At 50.4% G+C, this 24,303-nt stretch overlaps 2 protein-coding genes across 3 annotated transcripts in view; one reads left to right on the top strand and one right to left on the bottom strand.

Annotated features, from left to right (window-relative positions):
- The window catches only part of TG (thyroglobulin), a gene marked incomplete at its 5' end in the record, with an annotated part of 239,460 nt that overhangs the window by 125,923 nt on the left and 89,234 nt on the right, over nt 1-24,303 (top strand). Inside the window, 4 exons of the mRNA XM_082601181.1 lie at nt 2,767-2,986; nt 4,582-4,675; nt 7,174-7,333; nt 15,762-15,964. Of these exons, the coding sequence (XP_082457307.1) occupies nt 2,767-2,986; nt 4,582-4,675; nt 7,174-7,333; nt 15,762-15,964 (677 nt within the window). The remainder of the gene's footprint in view (nt 1-2,766; nt 2,987-4,581; nt 4,676-7,173; nt 7,334-15,761; nt 15,965-24,303) is intronic.
- SLA (Src like adaptor) overlaps nt 21,503-24,303 on the bottom strand; it is a 34,285-nt gene continuing 31,484 nt past the window's right edge. For both annotated transcript variants that reach the window (XM_082601807.1, XM_082601806.1), the window contains one exon: nt 21,503-23,487. In XM_082601807.1, the coding sequence (XP_082457933.1) occupies nt 23,274-23,487 (214 nt within the window). In that variant the 3' untranslated portion in view covers nt 21,503-23,273. The remainder of the gene's footprint in view (nt 23,488-24,303) is intronic.

The raw sequence follows: 24,303 nt of genomic DNA, 5'->3' as shown, positions 1-24,303 counted from the left end.
GATGTCTCCTCTGCCCCTCCTCCACCTCAGCCTTTAGATCCAGAGAGGGTCCCCAGGGCTGGGAGCGCTTTGATTCCTATAAACTGAGGTCTTGGGCCCTTAATCTCAAGGCTTGTCTTCTCTCAGGCCGTTTGCATCATTCAGTGAGTTAGATAGATTTCACCCATAGTGTAGCTAATCTGCATGGTAGTCCTGCTGAGAATTGCCTTCACTCTGAGGTCTGAGTTCTGTAAAACAAATACGACTGCTTCTCTCCTAATTCTGTGTGTCTCAACTTCAATGTGAAATGCTCACTTTCCAGCAGAAGATGCATGCCCATATTTATCTACAGAGATGTTATTTGTTTGCACCTAATGTATACGTAGAGCTACAGATAACTTTCTTAATCCAGATAGTCACAGGGCCTGAATATGTGGGTATTCTGAAAAGAATCCACATTTCTGCAAAAGATTCCAAAGGGAGAAATGCACATCAAACATTTTCCCCATGTTGGATCTCTTTCAGTCTGGGATTCACGGGGCAGCCTCTGGAGGGAGGCTTAAATACCACCATCTGTGGGAAAGCAGGCTTGCCTTCCCTCGAAATTCTTTAGCTTTTACATTTTCTGTCTTCGCTCCCTGCTTCAGATGCTACCACATTGGTGAAATGTGGCTGTTTCCTGCAGAGCTGACCTCAGATGGTTTGCTACTTTAGCGCCCACAGTCCTGAAGGCTGGCCCAAGAGCCTGTGATTTGCAATTGAAACAGGAAATCTCGTGAGAAGGAAAGAACCGTGGGAGTGAGCGCCGTCATGATTTGTGATCAAGGCCGGATTACAATCGGCAAATGCTTCCTTCCATCCTGAGTTTCCATTTTGAGTTCTAACTCACATGCCAGTGTTTATGCAACAGAGAAGTTTTCACTCACTGTTTCCTTCCTCCCTCCCTCCCTCCCTCTTTCTCATTCACTCATTCATGTGTTGATCTCCTGTCATTTGCCAGGCACTGGGCTTGGGACATGACAGGCGTTGTGTTATTTATTCCTAACATCTTTGCATTGTAGGGACTGCTACTGTTCCTATTTTGCAGATGGGAAAATTGAGGATAAGAAGAATTATAGAGGTTTTCTAAAGTAGCTGGTCCATAACACAAAACACAGACCTGCTGGACTCCTCAGACCATCCATTGTTTCCTCCTCACCACATCGACCCTCAGTGGCCTGGAAGTCATGAAAGCACATCACGCCAGGGAGTCTCGGCCCCAGCACCACTGACATCTGGGACCAGAAGGCTCATTGTGGGGACCTACCTTCTCTATTGCAGGATGGTTAGCAGCTTCTCTGGCCTCTACCTATGAGATGCCAGTAGCTAGTATCTCTCCCCAACCCTTATGACAACGAAAAACATCTCCAGACATTGTCAAATGTTTCCTGGGGTCAAAACCACCTCTAATTGAACCACTGCATGGTACCAAGCTTTTGAGGAATGGATAGACTTCCGCCTGCCTGCCTGTCTGTCTGTCTGCCTCCTCTCCCAGGCTCAACATGATGGAAATAATAAGAGACCCCCTGCTTCACACACACACACACACACACACACACACTCACACTCACACACACACACTCACACACACACACAGACACACACACACACATACACAGAATCTCTTCACCAGTGTTGGTTTCCTCCGTGCAAGGCCCTAAGACCTGTGGGGAACCAGGCACAGGCCTGTCTTAAGTCCCTGAAAATGGCATCTGGCCCTGAGCCGGGGCCCAGCAGAAGTTTCTTGAACCAATGAATGAATGTGAGAAATACAGTGGAGGGGATAAGATAGGGCTGGAGAAAGGCTGATAAGCGTCTGGAGGTTATAGCGCTACAGGGGGATGGAAGGCCTGTGGAGCACAGCGCAGGGCGGCCGGCAGCACCAGCGTGAACTCATAGACCGGCTGGGATCCGGACCTGCGCAAAGCGGAACGGGCGCTGCAGACCTGGGCCGAGGCCTGGCCTCGACCCTCTGTGAACCTCTGACCCTGTGGTCAGAGTTGGGGCTCGGAAAAGTATAGCTTTGAATCCTACATCACTCTGAAGTCCTGACAGCTGCCCACCCCCAGACTCTAAACCTATTTCCTCACCAGTGAAATACAAGTACCGGGTCTGCAGTGCCTTAGCTGCAATTCTGAAATCCAAACACTCTAAAAGTCAGAAAAAAAAATGTTTTTGTAAGTTGGTGACAAACTCGTCTGGTGGCAACATCTGACCTGAAGTGACCGAAGAAACGATATTATGTGTTCGTCCCTCTTAGTAGGAAAAACCTATACATGTCATCTCAGAAGTAACTGGTGTGTCTATTGATGGGTCTCAACTCCACACCCCCCTGGAGGATTGAGCCTTGCACGTTCTGTGCCCCTCTGTTCTTTTTAAAATCCAAATAATTCAGAATTGTGGTAACATCTGGCCCCAGGGTGCTGAGTCAGGGGCTGTGAGCCTGGGTCATCTCTCTCGGAAGAACTTGAGATGGCACATCTGGGGAGGGATTGCAGTGCCCGGGGAAGATCAGGTGTCTTTCCTGGGTTTCTTTTCTTTCTTTTCTTTTTTTTTTTTTTTTTGCCACATTGAACACTAACATGACTAGACTTAAGCTATTGGGACCTGAATGAATAACTAACATTTTGTTTTGTAATGCAGAAAGCAGTGTTTGGGCTTTTAGATTTGTTTCTTAAAGTATATTCGGAATCCCTGTGACTAGAGCACCAGCTGCTCTCTCTCTCCCTCTCTCTCCCCACACCCCAGATGTCCCTCTGCTTGGCTTTGGGACATCCGCACCTTCTGTGACCATCACCACCCACGGCCGGCTGCTGGGCAGGTCCCAGGCCATCCAGGTGGGCACTTCGTGGAAGCAAGTGGACCAGTTCCTGGGAGTTCCGTATGCCACCCCACCCCTGGCGGGAAGCCGCTTCCGGGCCCCGGAGCCCTTGAACTGGACAGGGTCCTGGGATGCCACCAAGCCACGGTAAGGGTGGAGTGGAGTACATTTTAGGGGATGCCCAGGGAGGCCCTCTCCCATTCTAAGCCTTCAAAATGAGGCTTGATGACAGAGCAGTGCGTTCGAATTTGAGCCATGCGTGGAGCGGGGGTTATGTGTGTTAAGATGGTGTCGAGTGCTTTGACACATAAACTCCCACTTGTCGGTGCCTTAACACTGTCTTGGCCCTGCACAGTCCCTCTGGTGATGGAGGGGCAGGTGGGCTTTGCTCCATGCAGTAATGCGGGCACCCAGGCTGATGTGCCTTCTTCAGTACAAACCTTCTAAGGTTCCTTCTAGGAGCCTTCCTTGACTTTGCATCCAGGAAAGAGAAGCTGTGGAAGAGTCTGCAGGGGAGGTTTCCATGGGCCACAGCTGCAGGTGGGGCATGCATTCGTCACGTGCCCCAGTGTGGCGGTGACCAGGACTCAGCCTCCCAGCCACTTCTGACTTCAGTGGGCCTGGGAAGTAAGCAGAGAAGGAAAAACACCTGAGCTAGTGAAAAAATAATTTAAAAGGACTATGATTCCCCCAACAGGAACAATATTGAAAGGAATTTTCAAAAAAGGGGAAAAAATGGAATATCTTATTTTCCTTCGTCATCAACTGCTTTCAATTTTGCCCATCCCCTCCCATGCATATACCACTATAAAGAGTTGACAGACTGGATATGACTTTGTGATTTTTCTAACTAAAGCACGTTCAGAGAGTCTGTGGAAGGAGCACCCATGTCTCCCTCTCCCATCCCCACGGCCTTTCCCTTCCCACAGGGGTCCACAGCTCTGTCTCCAGGCAACCGTATTCTCCCTGTCCATCGCTCCCACGGCTGGCTGCTGGGCAGGTCTACAGGCCCAGGGCCAGGTAGAGGGGTGGGCAGGAGGCTCTGGACTGCTCCAGGCAAGCAACAATGAAGGCTTAAACTAGGACAGTGGCAGAAAGATGCAGAAAGTCATGAATAAGTCTCCACCATTGGGCAACCAGAGAAACAAATATGGACTAATTAGAATACTTTAACGTGTTAGGATACACCCATTTGACAGATGAGGTGGTTGAGGCTTTTGAGTGGAGAGTAGTTGGAGAGCTAGGTTCATCAGAGCCCAGTGCTAACAAGGCCTGGGCGGGTAACCATCATGCCTCCATTAGATGTGTCCCAGATGCAGTCTCAGCTCTTATGCCAGGAGATTTTCCAACTGGCACACTTGGACTCTGTACTGATGTAGAAAACAGGTTGGGACACCTCATCCCAGCAGGTCTGCTCACTTGGAGCCAGGAAGGGCCCAGGTTGCAGGTGACACACATTTTCCTCTTTATCTGGGCATCCTTCTCTCTGGGCCAACCCTCTGTCCCTGTAGGATGTTCCTCAGGCCTGTGGTAGAGAGAGGGATGGGCATGCTGCTGTTTCCACCATTTACTCACCAATCCCATTAACCATTTCCTGAAGCTGCCTAATTGCTGGTGGGCCGCCGGGCTTTTGGAATGGGGCAGTGGGCTCTGCCACCGCTGACGGGAAGGGGGCTGGGACTTGTCGCTTTGGTTGTTTTCCCTGCAAGTCATGCCTTCTGTCTGTCTGTCTCTACCTGCAGGGCCAGTTGCTGGCAACCAGGTGCCAGGACGCCTTCGTCCCCCGGGGTCAGCGAGGACTGCCTGTATCTCAACGTGTTTGTCCCTCAGAGCGTGGTGAGTGCTGCAGCCCTGAAAACTATGTTTGCCCTGAAAACTGCCCCATTAGAAATCCCCAGCCCCAGAGTGGCCAGCACGGTCCGCCCTGCGCTCTTCTGGTGGGTTCTTGGCTTCCTGAGGCCTGAGTGGCTGAGAGCAAGCCTGGGTCCCCCATGGCCTCACCTGATCTCCCGCGTGGGAGCACGTGCATGGCTATCCTGCTCCGGCCCTCTAAGAAGTATTCCTAAAGCGCCAGTCACAGGAGGGGCTATTCTCAGTGGGAGGAGCAGAAATAAACAGATAAGCAGATAAATATTGGACAACTGTGGTATTGATATGGTTGTGAAGAAAAACACAGCAGGGGAGGAGACGGAGTGACAGGAGGAGTGAGGTAGGTGGTGATCAGGAGGGCCCGCCTGGGCAGGGGTGCGGACGAGGTGGGGTGAGAGCCACGCCGGCGGGTGAGGGCCAGCCGCTGATGCAGGGCCCCCTGGAAGGCCGCGGGCTGGGGAAGTGTGGAGCTGGATCAAAGTAATCCGCAAATGAGGAAACCAGCGGCTCTTCTTGGAGAGACCCTTGGAGAGACCCCCCTAGGGGGTATTTCCTTCCATGTGATCTCTCATTTGAGGCAGTTCTAGAGGGTGAGGTTTGGAAGGTGACCCTGACTTTGGTTAGGTCCTGTTTTGAAGGCTGTATCTGCGTACGTAGAAGCTATGATCCTGATGTTGAGTGTTTGAGTTTCCTGTTTGGGGGGAAGGGTCCGAGCTCATGAGAGAAAACAGAACTGATGAGCCTTAGGAAACATGAGTTTCTGGTGACGCCAACCCTGACTGACAGATCCCGTGGTACGTGTGACTGTGCCACCGCTTCCTGTTCCCCTAGTTTACCAGCAGTGAGAGGCAGTGTACTTTGGAGGTTTGGTCACAGCAAGCTGACCTGAGTAAGCTTTGGAACAAGGGCACCTAAATGTACAGGCTCTCCTGGGCTGCATGAATGGAAGTATTCTCTCTTGCTTGTGTGCTACTCAATAAAAATAACTCAGGGTACTTTGAGGAGGGGGATACAGGGCCTGTCCCTGACCTCTCTGGTTGCCCACAGCAGATGAAACCAAGGCCACCTGAGCTGGCCTTTTTCTATGGCATTTAAAAGGCCACCTATTGGAAGAATCAACAAGCCCACCAAGTGGTGACACCTACGAGGAGTGTCCCAGAGGGAGGGAGGGGGGCTGGGGTCAGAATTCTGCTCGGTCCCTTCCTCTCTGTAGATGTTTCAAGAAGCCACTTCACTGCTCTGAGCCTCTGTTTTCACACCTGTAGAATGGGGGTGCTTAGAGTCATCTACCTTGTGAGGTGGAAGCTCTAATCAGACGGTCTAGGTGAGCACACTTAGCACAGAACCCACCCGGGCAGGTCCTTGGTCACTGTTTGCTGTTGGTGTCGGAGCCCAGGGCACATGGAGTAGAGAAGTCACAGCCCAGGGATTCAGGGCCTGAGTGAGCAAGAGCCACCTGGGGCCTTGCATTCACCATGGCCTGGGGTGGGGTGCCAGATCCCCTAGACGGAACACAATATTCTGATAGGAAGGGGTCAACCTGGGTTCAGATCCCACCTCTGCTACTCGTAGCCATGCGATCTGAGGCAGGCTATTTAACATCAGCAAGCCTCTGCTTCCTCATCGGTAAAATGGGAGTAACGACAACACGCCAACCTCACGGAGCTGTTTGAGGACCGAATAACTGACACACGCAAATAGTCAGCATGGTGCCTGGCACTCAGTCGGGCTTAACAAAGGTGGCTCTGTGTTAACAAGATGGGGTTCCAGGCACGGTGACCAAACTCAAGGACTCCCCAAGGAGGACACAGAACCGTCTTCCAGAATAAACGGGGACCAGGAGCTGGGCTGCTGGGAGACCACGTGGCTGCATGAGACAGGTCCCTGGCTCACTTGGCAGCATGGGCAACGTGTCTGCACTTTTTATGGCACTCAGGGTCCTCATCCAGGAGATGGGTTTTGCTCCTTTGCTCAGTCTGCTCTATCAAAGTACCACAGACTGGGAGGCTGAAACCACAGAAGTGTATTTTCTCATGATTTTGAAAGCCAGAAGTCCAAGATCAAAATGTCTACAGGGTTGTTTCCTACCGAGGCCACTCTCCTTGGCTTGTAGATGGTCATCTTCTCCTCCCTGTGTCTCCACAGGCCTCTCTGTGTGCATCTGTGTCTAAATGTCTTCTCTATATGAGGACGCCCGTCCTACTGGATTAGGGCCATGTCGTTACAGGACTTGTCTCCAAACACAGTTGCAGTCTGAGGCAGCCAGGGTTAGGGCTTCAAGATGTGAATTTGGGGGACACACAATTCAGCCCCTAACTGAGACTAAATATGCCTACGGGGCAGAGGTGAAGGAACAGTCGTGCGTCGCCTCACAGCTGGGCACCTGCATGGGGAAGGCGCCCTCACCAAGCTCTGGGGGGTGAGAGTGGCCGCCTGGAGCTCCCACATGTCTCCAATCCCTACAGGCCCCCAACGTGTCTGTGCTGGTGTTCTTCCACAACGCCGCAGAGGGCAGGGCCAGCAGGGGCCAGCCGGCCGTGGACGGCTCCTTCTTGGCTGCTGTTGGCAACCTCATCGTGGTCACCGCCAGCTACCGAGTGGGCATCTTTGGCTTCCTGAGTTCCGGTGAGTTGCTGGCGTTGGTGGGGACTGCTGACCTCCTGAGCCGGGTGTGTTCTTTGTGTGCGTTTAGTCCTTTCTTCCCAAAGCCCCATCCTTCGCGGCCCGCAGCCCTCCTCCAGCCCACTGAGCAGGGAGTGGTATGAGCAGTGCGTCCGCGAGACCCTCCAGCCATGCTGATGCCCATAGATGACAGTCACAGTTACTACCGATTACACTTACCACGTGTCTGAAGCTGTCCCAAGTACATGTCTCATCTTGTGATGTATCTGTGTGTGCACGTGTGTGAACCGAGACCCCAGGGGGCTAGACCCTGGCTCAAGCTCACGTGGTCCGGAAGGAGCAGAGGTAGGCTTCACCACTCAGGGTCGACCTGCCCTGGAGACTCTAAGGTGCGGATCAGAGCTCTCGGGCCCTCAGGAAGCCATTGACTGGAGTGAGGGCTGCATAGACAACGATGTCTGATTCCCCTTGAATTCCAGCATCACTTGGGACCATCCGGCCTGTCCCCTATCCAGTCACAGATGCCTTTATCACTCTGGTTATGCCCTCCACCTTCCCCACCAGCCCACAGGGCTGAACTGAGGCTTGGACCAATCCCAGCGTCATCCACCCACGTCCCTTCCTCCATCTCCCCAACCCCCAGTGGTAGGGCAGTTGTTTGACAGGCAGACGTGGCAGAGGGCAGACACGCTGGTCTGGGAATCTGAAGAGCCAAGGGTTGTCTGGGTGACCTTGGATAAAACCCTTCCTTCCTCCAAGTCTCAGTTTTCTCCTCTGTACAATGGGAATAATTTTACCCAGCTTCCAAAGTCACTGTGAGGCTCCAGTGATATGCTACATGTGAAGGGGCTTTAGAGGCTGTGATGGGCTTTACGAGTCCTCAAGGACAGGCACCTAGCAGCATCTCTGTTCTCCGGGGATCTCACTTAGGACCTGGAATGTCTTGCCTGCTGAGTATGGCTGGGTGGGTGGGAGGTAGCCTGGCGGGAATGACGGACTCCTCTAGATTGTGGCCGAGTAGAGCAGGCGTCCTGCGTGAGCAGAAGCCAGGCAGTGCTGGGGAATGAGGGCGGGGTGGACCACGTGGCAGGAGGCCTTGAGTGTCATAAAGAAGATTCTTCGTCTGCACAACAAACGTGAAACAGGGAACAAGTTAAGGCAACATGCGACCAGGTGCCAATGAGGGGAATGTGGATGATGAACAGATTCCAGACTTTCCTTCAGGGGTGCAGAGGGAGCTGCTAGAGCACTGAGCGCCCTGCCCGGGTTTTCTTTCCTCTTTGCAAACACACGACTGACGATCTGTTAAATCAGGAGCTCCTTTCTCTAAAGAGACGGTGAAACTCAGAACCCAGCCTGTGGGAGCCGCTCAGGTGGAGCTTTTCACAGACACGGCTGACTCTGGCTCAGAGAGTTTCCAGACAGAAGAGAGCGAATTTCCATATGCCATCCCTCCGTGAGGGGGCGGGGATTATGACTTCATGGGCTGTGATCTTATGGAGAATTCTGTGGGCTTCCGGGAAGAGGAACTCATTTCTGCTGCCGGCGAGGCAGAGTCCGGGGTTGGAACACTTCCAGAACACCCACACCGTCTCACTCCTGACGTGCAACCCTGCCTGTTCCTTGTGCTTAAAGCAAAGCTGTCAGCAAGAGAGAAGGAGGGTTACCCTCCCCCAGCGCCCATCTCCACCAGACACCTTTCCTGGGTGACGTCATTTCAGTCTCCAGGCCCCTCGGCGAGGTCAGCCCTGTGCGGTCATGTCATAGAGGAAACGACGAGGCTCAGAGAGGTTAAGGGACTTTATGCGCCGCAGCCGTGCGTTAAATTTAATGTCACACTGGGCGTGGAACCCCGTGGATGAAACACTAAGAAGAAATAAGGATAGCTTTTTGCTCCCTCGATGTTTTCGGTTTTATTGTTGTTGCTTTTGCAACTTTCACAATCTCTTTTAATTCGGGACAGTTTTAAAATATCTTTAACATATAATTTGAGTGTTCAAGGAAATAGGGAAAGGAGAAGAATGTTAACTTAGTTGTTTTCACAAATATAATCTCTTTTAAAACTGAAAAAGAAACCCAGCTATCTAAAGTTGACATGTCTGGAAAAATTATCTGTGCCACTCCCTCTCCCTCCCAAATAAAAGAAAACTCCTCAGAGAGAATTGCTTCCCCTTAAAGTTGCACATTTAAAACTGGGGTTCCAGGAGGTTCCATGGTGTTTGCCTTCCTGTTTACGTGTGTTGTCTGTGTAAGGGTCCTCTCAAGAATTTGTGGTGTTTCTTCTATTTCTTAAGCTGGGTGGTGGGTTAATGTGTTTGCTTTTTTTCTCGTGCTTTATATATAGTGCTTATATAGCATATACGATATATGATTCATATAAGGGCAAGCTATTTCTTAAAAAGTGGGGATATATATATACGTATAACTGATTCACTTTGCTGTACAGCAGAAACTAACGTGATACTGTAAAGCAACTATACTCCAATAAAAATTAATTTAAAAAAATGAATGTAGGAGACGGGATACAGAGGAAGAAAGAAGAAAGAACAATACTTAGAAGTTAATGTTAAAGATTGAGAATAGGTATCATTTTAAAAAATAGCTTACTCTCCCTTGATGTTTAGAAATGCCCTACAGATTCCTCATTCTTCTGTATACAGAGAGGATCAGGTTTTTGTTTTTTTTTTTTTGCGGTGTGCGGGCCTCTCACTGCTGTGGCCTCTCCCGTCGCGGAGCACAGGCTCCGGACGCACAGGCTCAGCGGCCATGGCTCACGGGCCCAGCCGCTCCGCGGCATGTGGGATCTTCCCGGACCAGGGCACAAACCTGTGTCCCCTGCATCGGCAGGCAGACTCTCAACCACTGCGCCAGCAGGGAAGCCCAGGATTAGTGTTTTAATTCATTTAGCCTCAGGCGGCTTTTCTTTGCTTTATTCTGGAGACCTCCTGGTACTTCCCACATTCTAGAGCTTTAGCATCTCTTACCTGGAGCTCCTTGCAGTTCAGCCCCTAGGGGAGCCATCAGTCAATCAAGAAACTGAGACCCAGCGAGTGGCCGCCAGGGCCGGTGGGTGGAGGGGCAGCAGCACTAGGACACACACAGGCTTCCTGGCCGCAGACGACCGCCTCCCGCAGACACTGAGCGTCCCACGGCAAGGTTCCAGGCGGAGAAGGTGAGCACTCACAGCGGAGGGAGGAAAGAGCAGGGGTGCCATTCAGCTAAGCCCCCAATAACCTTCCAACACAAATACACCATCCTTTTCCCATTAAAAAAAATATATAGGGAATTCCTGGGCGGTCCAGTGGTTAGGACTCGGCGCTTTCACTGCCGAGGGCGCAGGTTCAATCCCTGGTCGGGGAACTAAGATCCCACAAGATGAGTGGCACGGCCAAAAAAAAAAAAAGAAAAAAAGAAAAGAAATATATACATATATGTAATAGATTTCATTATTTAGATGGTTTTAAGTTTACAGAATAATTTGAGCATAAATTACAGAGTTCCCATATGCTGCGTCCTCCCCTGCCTCAGTTTCCCCTGTTGTTAACGTCCCGCATTGGTGCCACACATTTGTTACACTCCATGAGCCCATAGGGGTATGTTAGTGTTGACTAAAGTCCATATTCCACAGCAGGGCTCACTCTTTGTGTTGTACATTCTGTGGGTTTTGACAAACACATCATGACGCGTGTCCACCAATCACACAGAATAGTTTCACCGCCCGCCCTGAGGCTTCCCTGCGCTCCACCTACTCATCCCTCCTCCTTTCCATTTTAAATAGTTGGAAACTGCGGTTCAGGACAGGTCTGGAAAGAGCTGGGCGACTTCAAGTGCCAGCCCCAGACTGGTGTCCTGCACAGTGCACAGGATTTGCACCCGCGAAGAACAAGGTCCAGGAGCAGCTCCTCACTCCATGGGGCTCCGGGGCTCTGGCAGGTCCCTCGGTCCCCCCCTCCCTCCCTCAGCATCCCATCCCATCCCACGCTGCCCGTCTCTCAGGAGATCAAGCATGTGAAGGCAAACACCGGGAACCTTGCTGGCACCTTGCAGGGGCTCCCGAGGGCTAATGCCCCTTTCCTTTCCCTGGCAGGGCCTCTCCAAGCCAGGGCTCTGCTGCAGCCATGTCCTGGCCCTGCATCTGGCCACCAGCAACTGCAGGCCCTGGCATTTACTGAGTTAGGCCAAGCTGCTGCTTCATGTACATCATCTCATGTGATAAATGTGTGCAGCATCTGCTGTTGTAGCCCAGAGTGAAGATAATCCCCCAAGAGCTCCAGACTCCAGAGGCACATTAAGAAAGGGATGGGAGAAAGCTGAAAACAGCAGCTCATGCCAGGCCTGTGGCCGACTAGACAAACCCGTGTTCTCTGCGAGAAACCCAGCAGTACTTAAAGGAGCACGATTCCTGATGAAGAGCAATTGGGAAGGAAGTGAGGGGGTTGGTGATGGGCCAGGGAGGCCCTCTCCCAGCCTGGACCCTGCCAGTGGGACAGACCCCAGGGCCGTGGGGCACAGTGATTATCCTTCTATCTCTGGCAAAGCAATGCAGCAAGGGCAACCCGGGCCAGTGGCGTGCAGGGTCAGAGGAGTGGGTCGGCCATGGCTCGCAGGCCCTCTGCAGGGTGTGGGAGCAGAGGAAGTGGGCTTTGGCCAGGGAGACAGACCGAAGTCCAGCCACGTAACACACCCATCACCCCGTCATCCCTGGGGCACTTGGAGCCTCCCCTCTGAGGGGGTCTGCTCCCCATCCTAACCAGAAAAACAGGCACAGAGTCCTGCCCCCATCACAGGTGTAATTTCTACTACTAAAGACAAGGCAGACCATGCAAAGGGCACCTGTGAGATAATGCTGGGACCTAAACCTGTTTCATTTTATTTAAGAAAAACCAAACAAATTCCAGGGTGCTTTATGCCAGGCATTGCACTGTTCTGTTCCTTTTACGAATATTAACAAATTCAATCATCATAACAACCTATTGAGGTTGGCACTATTATTATTCCATTTTACAGATGGGGAAAGTCAAGTCACATTAAGTAACTTGTCCAGGGCCCCGCACAGCTAATAGGTGTTGGAGTGGGACCTGTGCCCGTCTGGTCTGGCTCCATAACCTGCCTGCTAAGCCCACACACCATGAGGCCTTTTATTGATGGCCATCAACAAGAGCTGGGGGAGAACCCGCTGTGAGCCCAGCTAAGGAGCTTTAGAGGGACAGATGAAGAAATCAAACGAGCTAGCAAGAGCCGGTTAGACAATGAGGGAACAATCAAATGTTTGCTGGTGTGTTCTGACCAGAGAGGTGGGAGCGTGGATCTGCGGGGGCCCAGATGGGGAGCAGCACTGTCACACTGTCCGGACACCTTCCACTCACACCCGTCTCCCTCTTGGACTGTACACGCCTGGCCAGCAGAGAGCAGCCCTGTCCAGTTTCACACCCCCAGCAGCACTGCACGCCATGTGTTTGTGGCGGGGCTGAGCCAGGTGAGACGGAGGACCGGAGGATAAAGAGAACGGGGCTCAACCAAGGCCAGACTGCAGGGCGATGAACACGGGTGGTGAGCAGACCCCGAGGGCTGGACGAGGGCAGCTGTTAGAAAGTGAAGGGGACCCAGACTGTTCGGATGGGCTGAAGTCAAGCTTAGAGGAGCTGAAAAGCCAGGAAGGAGTTAGACAGGAATGAGGGAGTTATGAAGGCTTCCGAGCAGAGAAAGTTCCATAAATAGAGTACTTAAATTTTTTTAATGAAAATAACACAGTGCCTTGCACACCATAGATTTTTCTGACAAATGTTTGTTGAATTGGATTGAAAGTTAGGACAAAGAGCTCTGAGTGTGCATTGGATTTAAGTGCCAACTTGATCTCAAATTTGCTTCTTGCACCTAAACGGACTCTTTCCCTCTCAAGTCTCAGGTTCCACCAGGGGAGGAAAGGGTTGAACTAGACCATCTCAGAGCAGCTAGGTGGCTGCTTTGTGTGCACGTCCCGGAGGGTGTCTGCTTCGAGGGCTAGGATCTTGCCTATCTTGCTCTCTGCACTACCCAGCGCAGCGCCTGGCATGAGGTGAAGCCCAGTTCAGACTTGCCTCCTGAATGCACCCTCATCTCCCACATCCTAGGGGTCTGTAGACCCCAGAATGTCAGCATTGTAAGTGGGAAGCTGGTACATGGGGAGTGAGAGTCAGGGACAGTGGCGTCCCTCCCTGTTGTCACTAGAAATGCAGGCCGTGGGCGTCACTTCCCAGACTGGGTCCTGTTCAGCTGGTGCCCGGCTTTCCTGCCCTCCCTCAGACCTTGGAAACAAAAGCACTCATCCTAACCAATGGAATGTGCGTGTAATCCAGAAAAGTCCGCAGAGAGGATGGTGCCAATGGCTTCACTAAACCCAGAACATAAAATGTATTTGAAGAAATTCTGAGTGTCTCCCCAGCTGGCAGAGTAATTTGTACCGTTATGTCCACTGAGCTGGTGTTCTCGTCAGCTTTGTGAACACCAGTTTGGGGAATCGGATGCAAGGTCTTTCTATTTTTCCATTTGGGAATATGGGTTCTTTCTGATAGTTTTTCACTTGATGATGATTCGTGTTCATAATAACTGTAGTCGTTTCATTTACCTAACATTTCATAAGGACCTACTCTGTGCTTCTGGTTTTCATGGGGGGTAGAGTCTAGCAGGGAAGCCAGTGGTGACAAATACTTTGAAAGGGGCCCCTCACTTCCCCTGAGGGCTGCCTATGAGTTGATGGTGTAGCTAAGACTTGGAGGATGACTGGGCCAGAGGAGGGAGTTAGAGAAGGTCAAGGGGAGAGGGGACAGCTCTGGGTGGAGAAAATCACATGTGCAAGTACAGGCATGGGGGAGGGCGGGGCTGGTGTGTTTGAGCCTCTGAGGGGAAGCCTGGGTGGTTGCGGCACAGGACAGGGTGGGGACAAAGGGAGACGCGGCCTCAGAGATGGAAGACCCGGTCCTGGGGGGCTTTGAATGTGATAGAAGAACTGAAATGGTGTCCTAAGGACCATGGGATGAGAGGGGAGGTTTTACATAGGATGGGGCAGGGTGTGTGTGTGTGTGTGTGTGTGTGTGTGTGTGTGTGTGTGTCAGAGAGAGAGAGAATCAAGGTTCTAAGTTTAGAAGACCACTCTGGATGAGCCATGGAGAATTCACTGTAGGGAGGAATGTGTGGATACAGGAGGCCAAGGAGAAGCGTGGAGGAAAGGGGGTGGTGGTCAGTGGCGGGAGAGCCCACAGCAGCTGGGGAGGAGGGGGACACGGCCGAAGGAGCAGTCGGGGAGACCCCCGCGAGGCCGTGCAGGAGCAGGGTGGGCGGTGCCACGCTTGGAGGAGAAGGTAAGAAACTCTGCCGAGGCCGCCGGTGGGAGCGCTCAGGAGACTTAGAATCAATTCCCTTTGGGGCTGAATGGACTTGAGGTGCCCGTGAGACGGCCTCCTGGGGGAACTCGAGGGGCCGAGGCCTGGGAGAGTGCCCTGGGCTGCGGACACAGTCCCGAGAGTCGTCGGCATGTAGGCGGTGGTTGGAGCCACGGGTCCTGCTGGGGTTTCCTGGAAAGAAGCCAGAGACGAAGGACATGAACCTCGGCTCAAACCAGAGCAGGCCTGGTGTTTCAGGGCAGTTAGCAGTGTAGACTGATAAAGAGGAGCCGTTGAATTCAGAGGATGCCGGAAGGGCCTGGGCGCGGCGTGTCCCAAATGCCAAGGGGAAGAGCATGCGTTGGCTCTATGGGGTTTTTTGTGTCTGAATCATTCGATTTAAAAAAACATGCTGAGCTTTTGATACATATTTACTGAATTCTATGAAAAAAAGAGATGGACTCAACTGAGTGCTGCATATGTGGTCATATACATGACTGTAGTCAAAAGGTGTGTGCTTTGGAAACAAGCAACAGGATCAAATGACAATCAACAACAATCAAACAATGTAAGAAACTTGAATCGCAGCTCTGCCGCTGCTGCGAAGGTCATGGAAGGTAGTGGGAAGAGGTGGGACTGAGAGCCTCAGCCGGGCCTGGCCATCATCAGGGGGGAGGAGACACGGAGAGTCACGGGCAGTGGGGGGAGATGGGGGGCCAGAAGTTCAGCTCCTTCTCGTCGGATGCGCCAAGGCTGGGGTCTGAACGTGCACTGCCTCTCATGTGAGAAGCTGCCCTCTACGATGGAGCGGCCATGGCCCACAGAGGTGGAGGGACATGTCTGCGGTCTCCTAGCTGGCAAAGGCTGAAGCGAGAATCCGGGCCGGATGGGCCTGGTTCTGGAGCCCAGGCTCTTCCCACTGCCCCACTATATTGGGAAACCACAGTCCAGACCTATGTGGGTGGGAGCCCAGGCCCCCCACCGGCACCCCGTGCCTGGCTTACACAGCACGAGGATGGTTACATCCCAGGTTGCAGAATCACGGAGTGCTGAAGGTTTTCCTCTTTCTGAAGGGTCCGGCGAGTTGAGCGGCAACTGGGGGCTGCTGGACCAGGTGGCGGCTCTGACCTGGGTGCAGACCCACATCGGAGCGTTTGGTGGGGACCCTCGGCGCGTGACACTGGCAGCAGACCGTGGCGGATCCGACGTGGCCAGCATCCACCTTCTAACTCCCAGGGCTGCAGATGCCAGACTCTTCCGGAGAGCCGTGCTGATGGTGAGTCGCCTGCCCTGCCTTTAGTCTTGCTGAAGGTGGTCCCTCCTTGACCCCGTTGGCTTCAGTTGCTTGGACTTGCTTTATCCTTTGTTCTGAGTGGGGGTCCTGCCCATGGCCATCTTTCCATGTTCATGTGAGCCAGGATGCTGCAGGGCTCCCCTGACTGCTGTCCACTCATATCTAAAATGTTAATAATTCTAGACAGGGAAGAGTTTCTATTTCCTGGGAGTGCCTCATTAGGGCTTAATAGCAATTAAAGGAGTGGCAGGCAGCTGGATCTGTCACAGAGCAACAAAGGTTTGGCCAGCTTTTTTGCTGACTGGTGAAAGAAGGCAAAGAATAGAACATAACACTCAGGATTCCACTGGACGGTCTGAAGTACCTGCTGAGTGATGATGATGATGATGATGATGATGGTGATGATGGTGATGATGATGATTATGATGGTGATGATGGTGTTGATGATGATGGTGATGATGATGATGGTGATGATGGTGATGATGATGGTGATGATGACGATGATGGTGACGATGATGGTAATGATGGTGATGATGATGATGGTGATGATGGTGATGTTGATGGTGATGGTGATGATGACATGAGAATGTTGATAGTGATGGAATAATTATGATGGAGGAAACAACTTATTGACCACAGCATACGCTCTGATGGCTATTGTGTCACTGATTAGCTTCTAATGTTATTGAATGTCCAACTGGTGCCAGGTACTATGCTCAGTTTTGGAAATGCCATGCTAAATAATACATGTCCTAGTTCTCAGGAAGCTTGTAGTTTACTGGAGAAAGAGGTGACAAACACTTCAAGCAGATATTTAAAAGAACATCTTAGAGCAGCTCAGAGAGAAGCTCCCAATCAAACTCAGGGGAAAGAGGGAATGTCCCAGAATGCCTCCTGAGAGAGAGACTGTGCCAGCTGATGTTGAAGGCTGTGTAGGCACGTAACCAGAGTCCTGGCACCAAGGGAAAGTTTGGCTCTTTGCTGGGATCTGCCCATGATGCAGTGCAGCTGGAGGACCGGGTCTGCGTGGACAGTGGTGTGGAGGCAGAGAGCAGCCAGCCTGCACTAAATGCCTCAGGTGTTATCCTGAGTGCATGGGAGCCTTCAACGTCTTTTGTGTGTCTGCTGGTTTGGTTTCCCGTTTTAACCAGTACTAAGTGTACAGTTCACTGGCATTGAGTACATTACAATGTAGTGCAACCATCAGCATGAATTGTCACCAGCACTTTTTCATCATCCTAAACAAAGACTCTGTACCTATTAAACACTAACTCCCCATTCTCCTTTCCTCCCAGCCCCTGGCAACTGCTATTCTACTTTCTGTGTCTGTGAATTTGCCCACTCTAATATGAATTTACCTCATGTTAGTGGAATCCTATAAGATCTGTCCTTTTGTAACTGCCTTATTTCACTTAGCATAGTGTCCTCAAGCTTCAAGCACGTTGTAGCATGCGTCGGAATTTCATTCCTTTTTAGTGCTGAAGGATATTCCATTGTATGTGTACACCACGTTTTGTTTATCCATTCGTCTATTGATTCATGTTTGGGTTGCTTCCCCCTTTTGGCTACTGGAAATAGTGCTGCTATGAACACTCTCGTGCCATCAAAGGGTTTTAGGCAGGTGGGAAACTTGCTTAGACTCGCCTTCAGGAAGACTTCTCTTAGAGCTCGGCGGAGGATGCGTGTAAGAGGGGCAGTGCTGGAGGAAGAGAAAGCAATGAGGAGACTACTAAGTGACACAAAGGAAGGTACAAAGGAGAACCACTGAGGCCAGTGCCATGGACCTGCTGGCGATTCTAAGGCCATCAAACCACATCTAGCTCTCTCTAGCCTTCCCAGGCTCCAAACCTGTGATCATAAGCAGGGTGGAGAAGTGTCACTGTTTGGGCACAACTGAGGCGGCCTCAGCATCGTCACTGTCCCTGACAGGGAGCAGGGCCTCCTGCCACTTCGTCTCTCCCCTCAGCCACGGGAGCCTTCTAGCACTCCTTGAAGGCTCCCTGCACTATCCTGCCTCTTACTGGCGGTTTCCTGTGCGTGGATTCCTTTTCTCCCGTCTTCCTCTTTGCCCGGCCTACTCGTCTTTCAGGGGCTCCTTCCAGACTTCCCAGCCTCGAACCAGACCCTCTTCCTATGGCTAATGCCATCTGTAAATCTCGTACGGCATCTCTCCTGCTTCCCCACTGGCACATAATTACTCCTACTGCCATGTGTGTCTCTCTTACAAGACTGTCAACTCCAGGACAGCCGGGGATGCCTGGCTCTCCACAGAGCCCGGGGCACCCAGCACTGCTGTCTTAGGGTCGCTGCTCCGTGATTAACATCCGGGCAGTAAAGGAGCTCATGAGCCTGGGAGGGGAGGTGTCAAGGGACCCACAGGCTAGTCCACTTCTCGCCTTCCCACCTCTTTCTTGTGTTTCTCGTCCTTTGCTTCAGGTTTTCTTCAATCTGTCCCTTCATGCTTGGTGCATCTGAGTGGCAGGAGGCCTGAGCACAAACATCTTTCAGTTCCTGGTATTGAAAGCAGACCGTCCTGACTTTGAGTTGATCCTGAAGGGCTGCGTTGATTCCCTCAGGGCCTGCTCAGAAGCCAGACACTCAGTGGGACCCAGAGGACACCAAAAATACCTTCCAGTGGGCCCAGAAGGCAGAATTTTCCTTTTGAAAGCTCTGGAGGGTTTAGATGTTTAGGGAATTTCAAAAATGAATCTGTTTTAACAAATGGTAGTGTATTTAAAAATAATCCCTCCGTCTGTTTTAGTCATTTAGAGGCAGCTTTTTACAACTGCTCCCTGCAGTTTTGGGGGATGCATGTGAAATTATTTGGGAATGAGAGAATTAAAATACTTCAGGATATTAGCAGTTCTTCAATGTGCTCTCTACCAACAGATGTTTGGGGGAATGAATGTGAGTTGGTGCTATATTCTTGGATAAAATCTTCAGTCTTTCTACAAATCTTGGGACCAGAACTGTTGAAATTTGGACGAGACAGACTCCTGTGATAATTAATAACTTATATTTATTTGTTTAGCATGTTTGGGACCATAAGTCACTTCCAATATATTACCTCATAGATTCCTCACATTAATTTGCCAGGGACATTTATTTTATTTCTAATCTAGACAAAAGAAAGCCAAGGCTCAGAGATGTTTAGTGACCCGCTAAAGAACACACAGTAAAGAAGGAGCTGCATTAGGGGTTGGAAGCTGAAGCCAAATCCTGTGTTCTTCTACACTGTGAAGCTCCTTCTCCAAGAGCCTGTGACTCATTCGGGGTCTCAATGGGTCAGAGGAAGAGTGCAGGCCTAGGATCAGACAAGCCGGAATTAAGATGCTGGCCTTGGGTAAAACACTTTACCACTGCCTTCTTCATGGATAAAATAGGTGTGATTAATTCTGTCTCCCACGGGCTCACGCAGTCACGATATAAGGTTTGTAAAGTGCCCTGCACACTGTGGGAACTCAAGGAACCCGAGCTCCCCCATGTCCCATGCCAAGCGAAGGCAACTCCAGGCAAAAGCAGATCCTTTCTTGAAAAAGGAAGAGGGGAGCCATATTGCAAGCCTGAATTCTGTGGCACTGACCCCTTGGCCAGTTTTAAGAGAAGGCAGAGGAGGTCACGTCCTCTGTGCTATGATTCTCAGGACCCAGAAGAAATTTCCATTGCTTTCCTTTGACATTGCCCCAATTCTGCATTCCTCCGAGTGAACTCCAGGCCTCAGAAACTGGCCTCAAGCTAAATTTTCCGGTCTCCTTTCCCACATGAGCCCTACAGTCAAGGCTCAGCAGCTCTGCCACCATTCCTAGAAAATGCTGTGCCTTCCTCTAGATCTTTCCAGGCTCTTCTGTGGTCAGCACGTCCTGTTTTCCACCTGGAAAATCACTCCACCCTTCAGGGCTCAGCCGAATGGGGCCTCTAAGCCTTTCTCCAGCTCTAAAACAGAAAGCATCTCACGGTGGTGAAGAGACTTCTACTTAACAATTTTTAGGAATCCCAACTTGTTTTCCATGCTTGTTAATTTTTCTAACACACCTTATTCCATTTCTACTGGGACTCGGTGCTTGATTTGGTACGTGATTTATGCTCTTAGTAGCTCTTAGTACGGCCTTAACACTTAGCTCAGCTCCTGGTTCAAAGAGGGCACCTGAGACCATGCTGAGTTCATTAAACCAGCAGTGGTGGAGAGCAGGGGATGCTGGTTTGGGCCCAAAGCACTGATTTTTCCTGTTTTCGTTCAGACCTCCGAGCCCTTGCCCTATTGCTTCCCTTAATCAAAACTGGCCTTGCTATTCACAGGCTTTGATGCTTCCATATATATTCTAGAATAAGTTTACGGATTTTAAAAAATATTCCTGATGGGAATTGGATTGTAGTTTCATGTAATTTTTCAGATCATTTCAGAAAAATATCTATGTTTTTAGGATGTTAGTTCTTATATCCATGGATCAGTTTAACCCCATAACCAGGAACATAGTATTTTTGTCTCCTTACGTCTTCTCATAGAGTTTTGAACTTTTCTCCATAAAAGTTTTGTAAAGTTATCTTGGGGCGAGACCTTGAGGCGAGACCCTACGTGAATGGTTTCATGTTTCCTATTTTATTTTCCAGTTGGGTGTAGAGGAAAAAGTTGGTTCCGCATTTGGCGAGCTTTCTTACCGCCTCTAATATTTTGTCTGTTGGTTCCATTGGATTTTCTATGAAGTTATCTCATTATCTGCAAATCTTGGCGGGTTTATTTCTGTGTGCTTTGGAGCAAATACTCACCTGCTGTAACAAGGAGACCCATCATAAAAGTAGCTTAAATAATAAATGCGTTTCTTTTTTCTCCTCTTTCCCATAACGTTTCCCCAAGTGTGGAGTACAGGTATCTCATGATCTCTCGGGGGCCGGCTTCCTTCTAGGTGTTTCTCTGTCATCCCAGGGTCTTGCTGTCATCTGCAGGGCTGAGCCTGGGCTGCCAGGAATTGCAGACTGTGGGGAGGGGACGAAGGAGAGGAGAGCCACCCCTGCTGACGTGGGGAAGGAGGGGCACATCTCCCGGCTCCGCCCCACAGGGACCGCCTCTGGTTTTCACTGCAATGGCCCCAGCACCCAGGACAGTGTCTGGTATTTAACAGGTGTCCAAAAACATATTTGTAGAAAGAAATTCTTGGGAGAACCAATAGCAGAGGTATCAAAAGTAGTTTGCAGGGGTGTCTAGGTGAGACAAAATTTTCATAACAATTGCTAAGAAATTGTTCTCTCCCTCGATCCCTGGACATCCACCTTCAAGTTGGATGAGGCACCCTCAAAAGTCATAAAACCCTGGTTTCTTAAGGCTGCACCTCAAGAAGAAACCAAGATACTAACCAGTGCGGGTTCGTCTCGTGTTCCCTGGTCTCCTCTCTCTCCAGCTGCAAGTTTATTTGAAAATTCGAAACCCACAGAGCTTCTGGACGAACCACCCACCGGCCTCACCCAGGAAGCTCTCCCCACTTTCCAAGAATTAAATATTCATTAGGTTTATTTTAATCAGGAATACATACATGATTTAGCAAAGGGTAATGCTTCCCACTTAGAAATCCCTCTGCCTCCGCCCCAAATGTTCCAACCACGTGAGTCACAACAGAAAACAATACAGAAGACGCTGTACACACAGGAGTTCACCAGGTCACCCTGACTTACGGCGGAAGTCGGTGTCCCCAGAGCTACATTCATTTCCCATACATTGGCTGGCTCTATAGAAACAGCCTTTGGGGAATGTTGAGGAAACCACAAGTGTCTTCTTGGATAAACACACTGGAATCTGATGATACGGAAAATCATGTAAGCGCGTGTGCACACACCACCAGCGCAGTGATCTCAGATGGACAGAATGCATATATACTGGACAGACAAACCTTTCCTGTTGGCAGTGCCCCTCCTCCCCCCGAATCCCTTTGCAACCGGGAAAATGGGTCACGGCGACATCTGCAGCCCCCTTCCTAACAGGATCTGGAGATAAATGCTTCTCCTGCTCTAGAACTTTGCTATGGTTTCTCTTTCGTCTCTTAAAATTATGTTTGACAGAATTAAGCCACTCCAATTCCCATCTTTTCTAGAGCTGAGCATTTTTATTCATGTGGCTGCCAGACTCTTTTTAGAATAAGATATTGGATGCATTGTTCCTTTAGAACTTATCAGTTTCCTTTTTTCAAAAAATCCAACCGTTCTCACTTATCCAGTCCAACCAACCGTTCCACTGTTTAAAGATCCAGCTGAAACATGAGCTCCAGGGTCACCCTTACCTGACCCCACTCCCACCCAAAGCTGTGAGCTGATTTCTGCTTTACAGCCCCCTTTCACAATATTTGTTTATACACTTTTCTCCCTGTCTACACTGCTGGGGCCTCTCTCTCTCTCAATCCATACACACACACACACACACACACATATTTTTGACCTGATACCTTACACAGAACTTAACACAGTGCCGCTTCTGGCAGTCACTATCATGAATGAGTAATTGATGCATTAATATAGACAAGAATCGCAGCACCCCAGAGAAGCTCTTCCTGTGCTGTGAGCCGTGGTTGACGACCTCATGAAATCTTGCGCGGTGCCAGGCCTGCCCTCGCGCTTTCCCCGTCAGCAGCCACCCCCCTCCCCCATCACTCGTGGTCTCAGCAGAAGTAGGGAGGCCATCTGACTTCTGCACACGTACCTTTGGAACGAGAAGCCCAAAGGGATCTCCCCATTCAGGGCTCGTAAGGAAGGTTAGCATTTAGTGTCACTGAACTCCCTTAAAAAGAGAGGAGCTGTATCCCAGAGGTCTCTTTACAGATGGGTTACAAAAGTTCAATGCAGGAGATCAATTTGCAAACGCAGACTTTCTGCCAGGCCACAGTTTCTGGCTCATCTTCTTCTCAGGCTTTTCTCATTCAGAAGTTTTCTTCAGGGACCTCAGAGTGAGTCCACCTGGGCGGTGTGTTGGAGCGCGGTCCTCGGTTGGGCACGGTCCTGTGAGAGAACGTCTTTGTCTTTCCCACAAGTGCGGTGTGCACGTGCACACACGCAGGGCTCTTCTGAACCCTCGCCCGAAGATGCCAGGAGTCCACATGTTGCAATGTGCCTGATCAGATGCCAGGGAGGGGTTCCCTTTGTCATGACGCAGATAGAGAAGATGAGAGTTCAATTCTCCATGTGGCTTCTCTTGGCTTCTGGAAGATGTGGGGTTCCCCAGGAACCAGGAAACCATGCCTCTCTGCAAGATCCCAGGTGACAGTTTGAACCTCTGTTATTTTGGGCAAACACCATGGTGTCTGTTCTCGGGCTAGTCTTCAAAGTACGGCCTCGACGAGAAGAAAGAGCTCTTTCTTTTGCTTCCACTGTACATCAAAGAGACACTTTTCTTCTTTCGATCGAAGGAGGTGCTGTCATCCCCTGTCAGGGACAGGTATGAGGCGATGCTTTCCCGAAGGCCGTAGCTGAAAAGGGACTCATCCACACTGAGTGGGTTCTCAGCCCCCTCCGGGTCATCTTGCCGTCTGCGAGTGGGCAGAAATTGGACAGAGAAAGGGGCAAAAGAGAGGGACGTAGTGGGATGGAGGACAAAAGAATGAGAAAAGGTAGAAAAACAAATGAAGAGCCTGGTTAATATATATCTAACATTCTAATTCTGCTTCTTGCATTTGCGGCTGTGTAATCTTGGAGAAATCACTCAACCTCTCTGAACTGCCATTTCCTTGGATGGCTAAAACTTAAAACTATAAATTTTAATGAATATTCTTCATGATATTTACAAGGAGGAGCTGTTTTATTCATTTCCCAGGCAATTCTGATGACTGGTTTTCTTTGAATTTACCAATGGGATGTCTGGATCGGTGTTTAATTAATAAGATAACCCCAACTACAGATAATCCCAGCTACAGGTACCCTAAAAATGCAATAGCTGACAATCAAATAGAACAAATAAGGGAAGATTTTTTCCCTTAAAAAAATGAAGTTGCCTTAGGATTTTGCTTGTATGTTTACCTTCATGATTAAGTTTACAGTAATATTAACTTTGTACAAGATTGATTTGTGTGTTATTCTCTAGGGTACTAACAATTAGAGAAAAGCAAGATGGTATCATTCAGCTAGAAACTATTCAGCTAACACCAAAGGAGGGCTCAATAAATGTTTGCACAACTGCGGGGCCTGAGGCCATGGCAGGGAGTTGCTAGGGCCATGCCACCCGGGGCATGAGGCCTGAGGCTGGGTCTGCCTCCCAGGGGACAGTGGGATTCCTGGGGTCTGTATCTGCTCAGAGAGAGGGTTTAGCAGGGCCAGCGGTAACTGGCCATGGTGTTCACATGCCAGGC

This window comes from Mesoplodon mirus (assembly GCF_964341445.2).
Source record: "Mesoplodon mirus genome assembly, chromosome: 16".
In the NCBI taxonomy this organism is placed as follows: domain Eukaryota; kingdom Metazoa; phylum Chordata; class Mammalia; order Artiodactyla; family Ziphiidae; genus Mesoplodon; species Mesoplodon mirus.
Note: the sequence above shows the minus strand (reverse complement) of the source record. Positions and strands in the feature narration are given on the sequence as shown.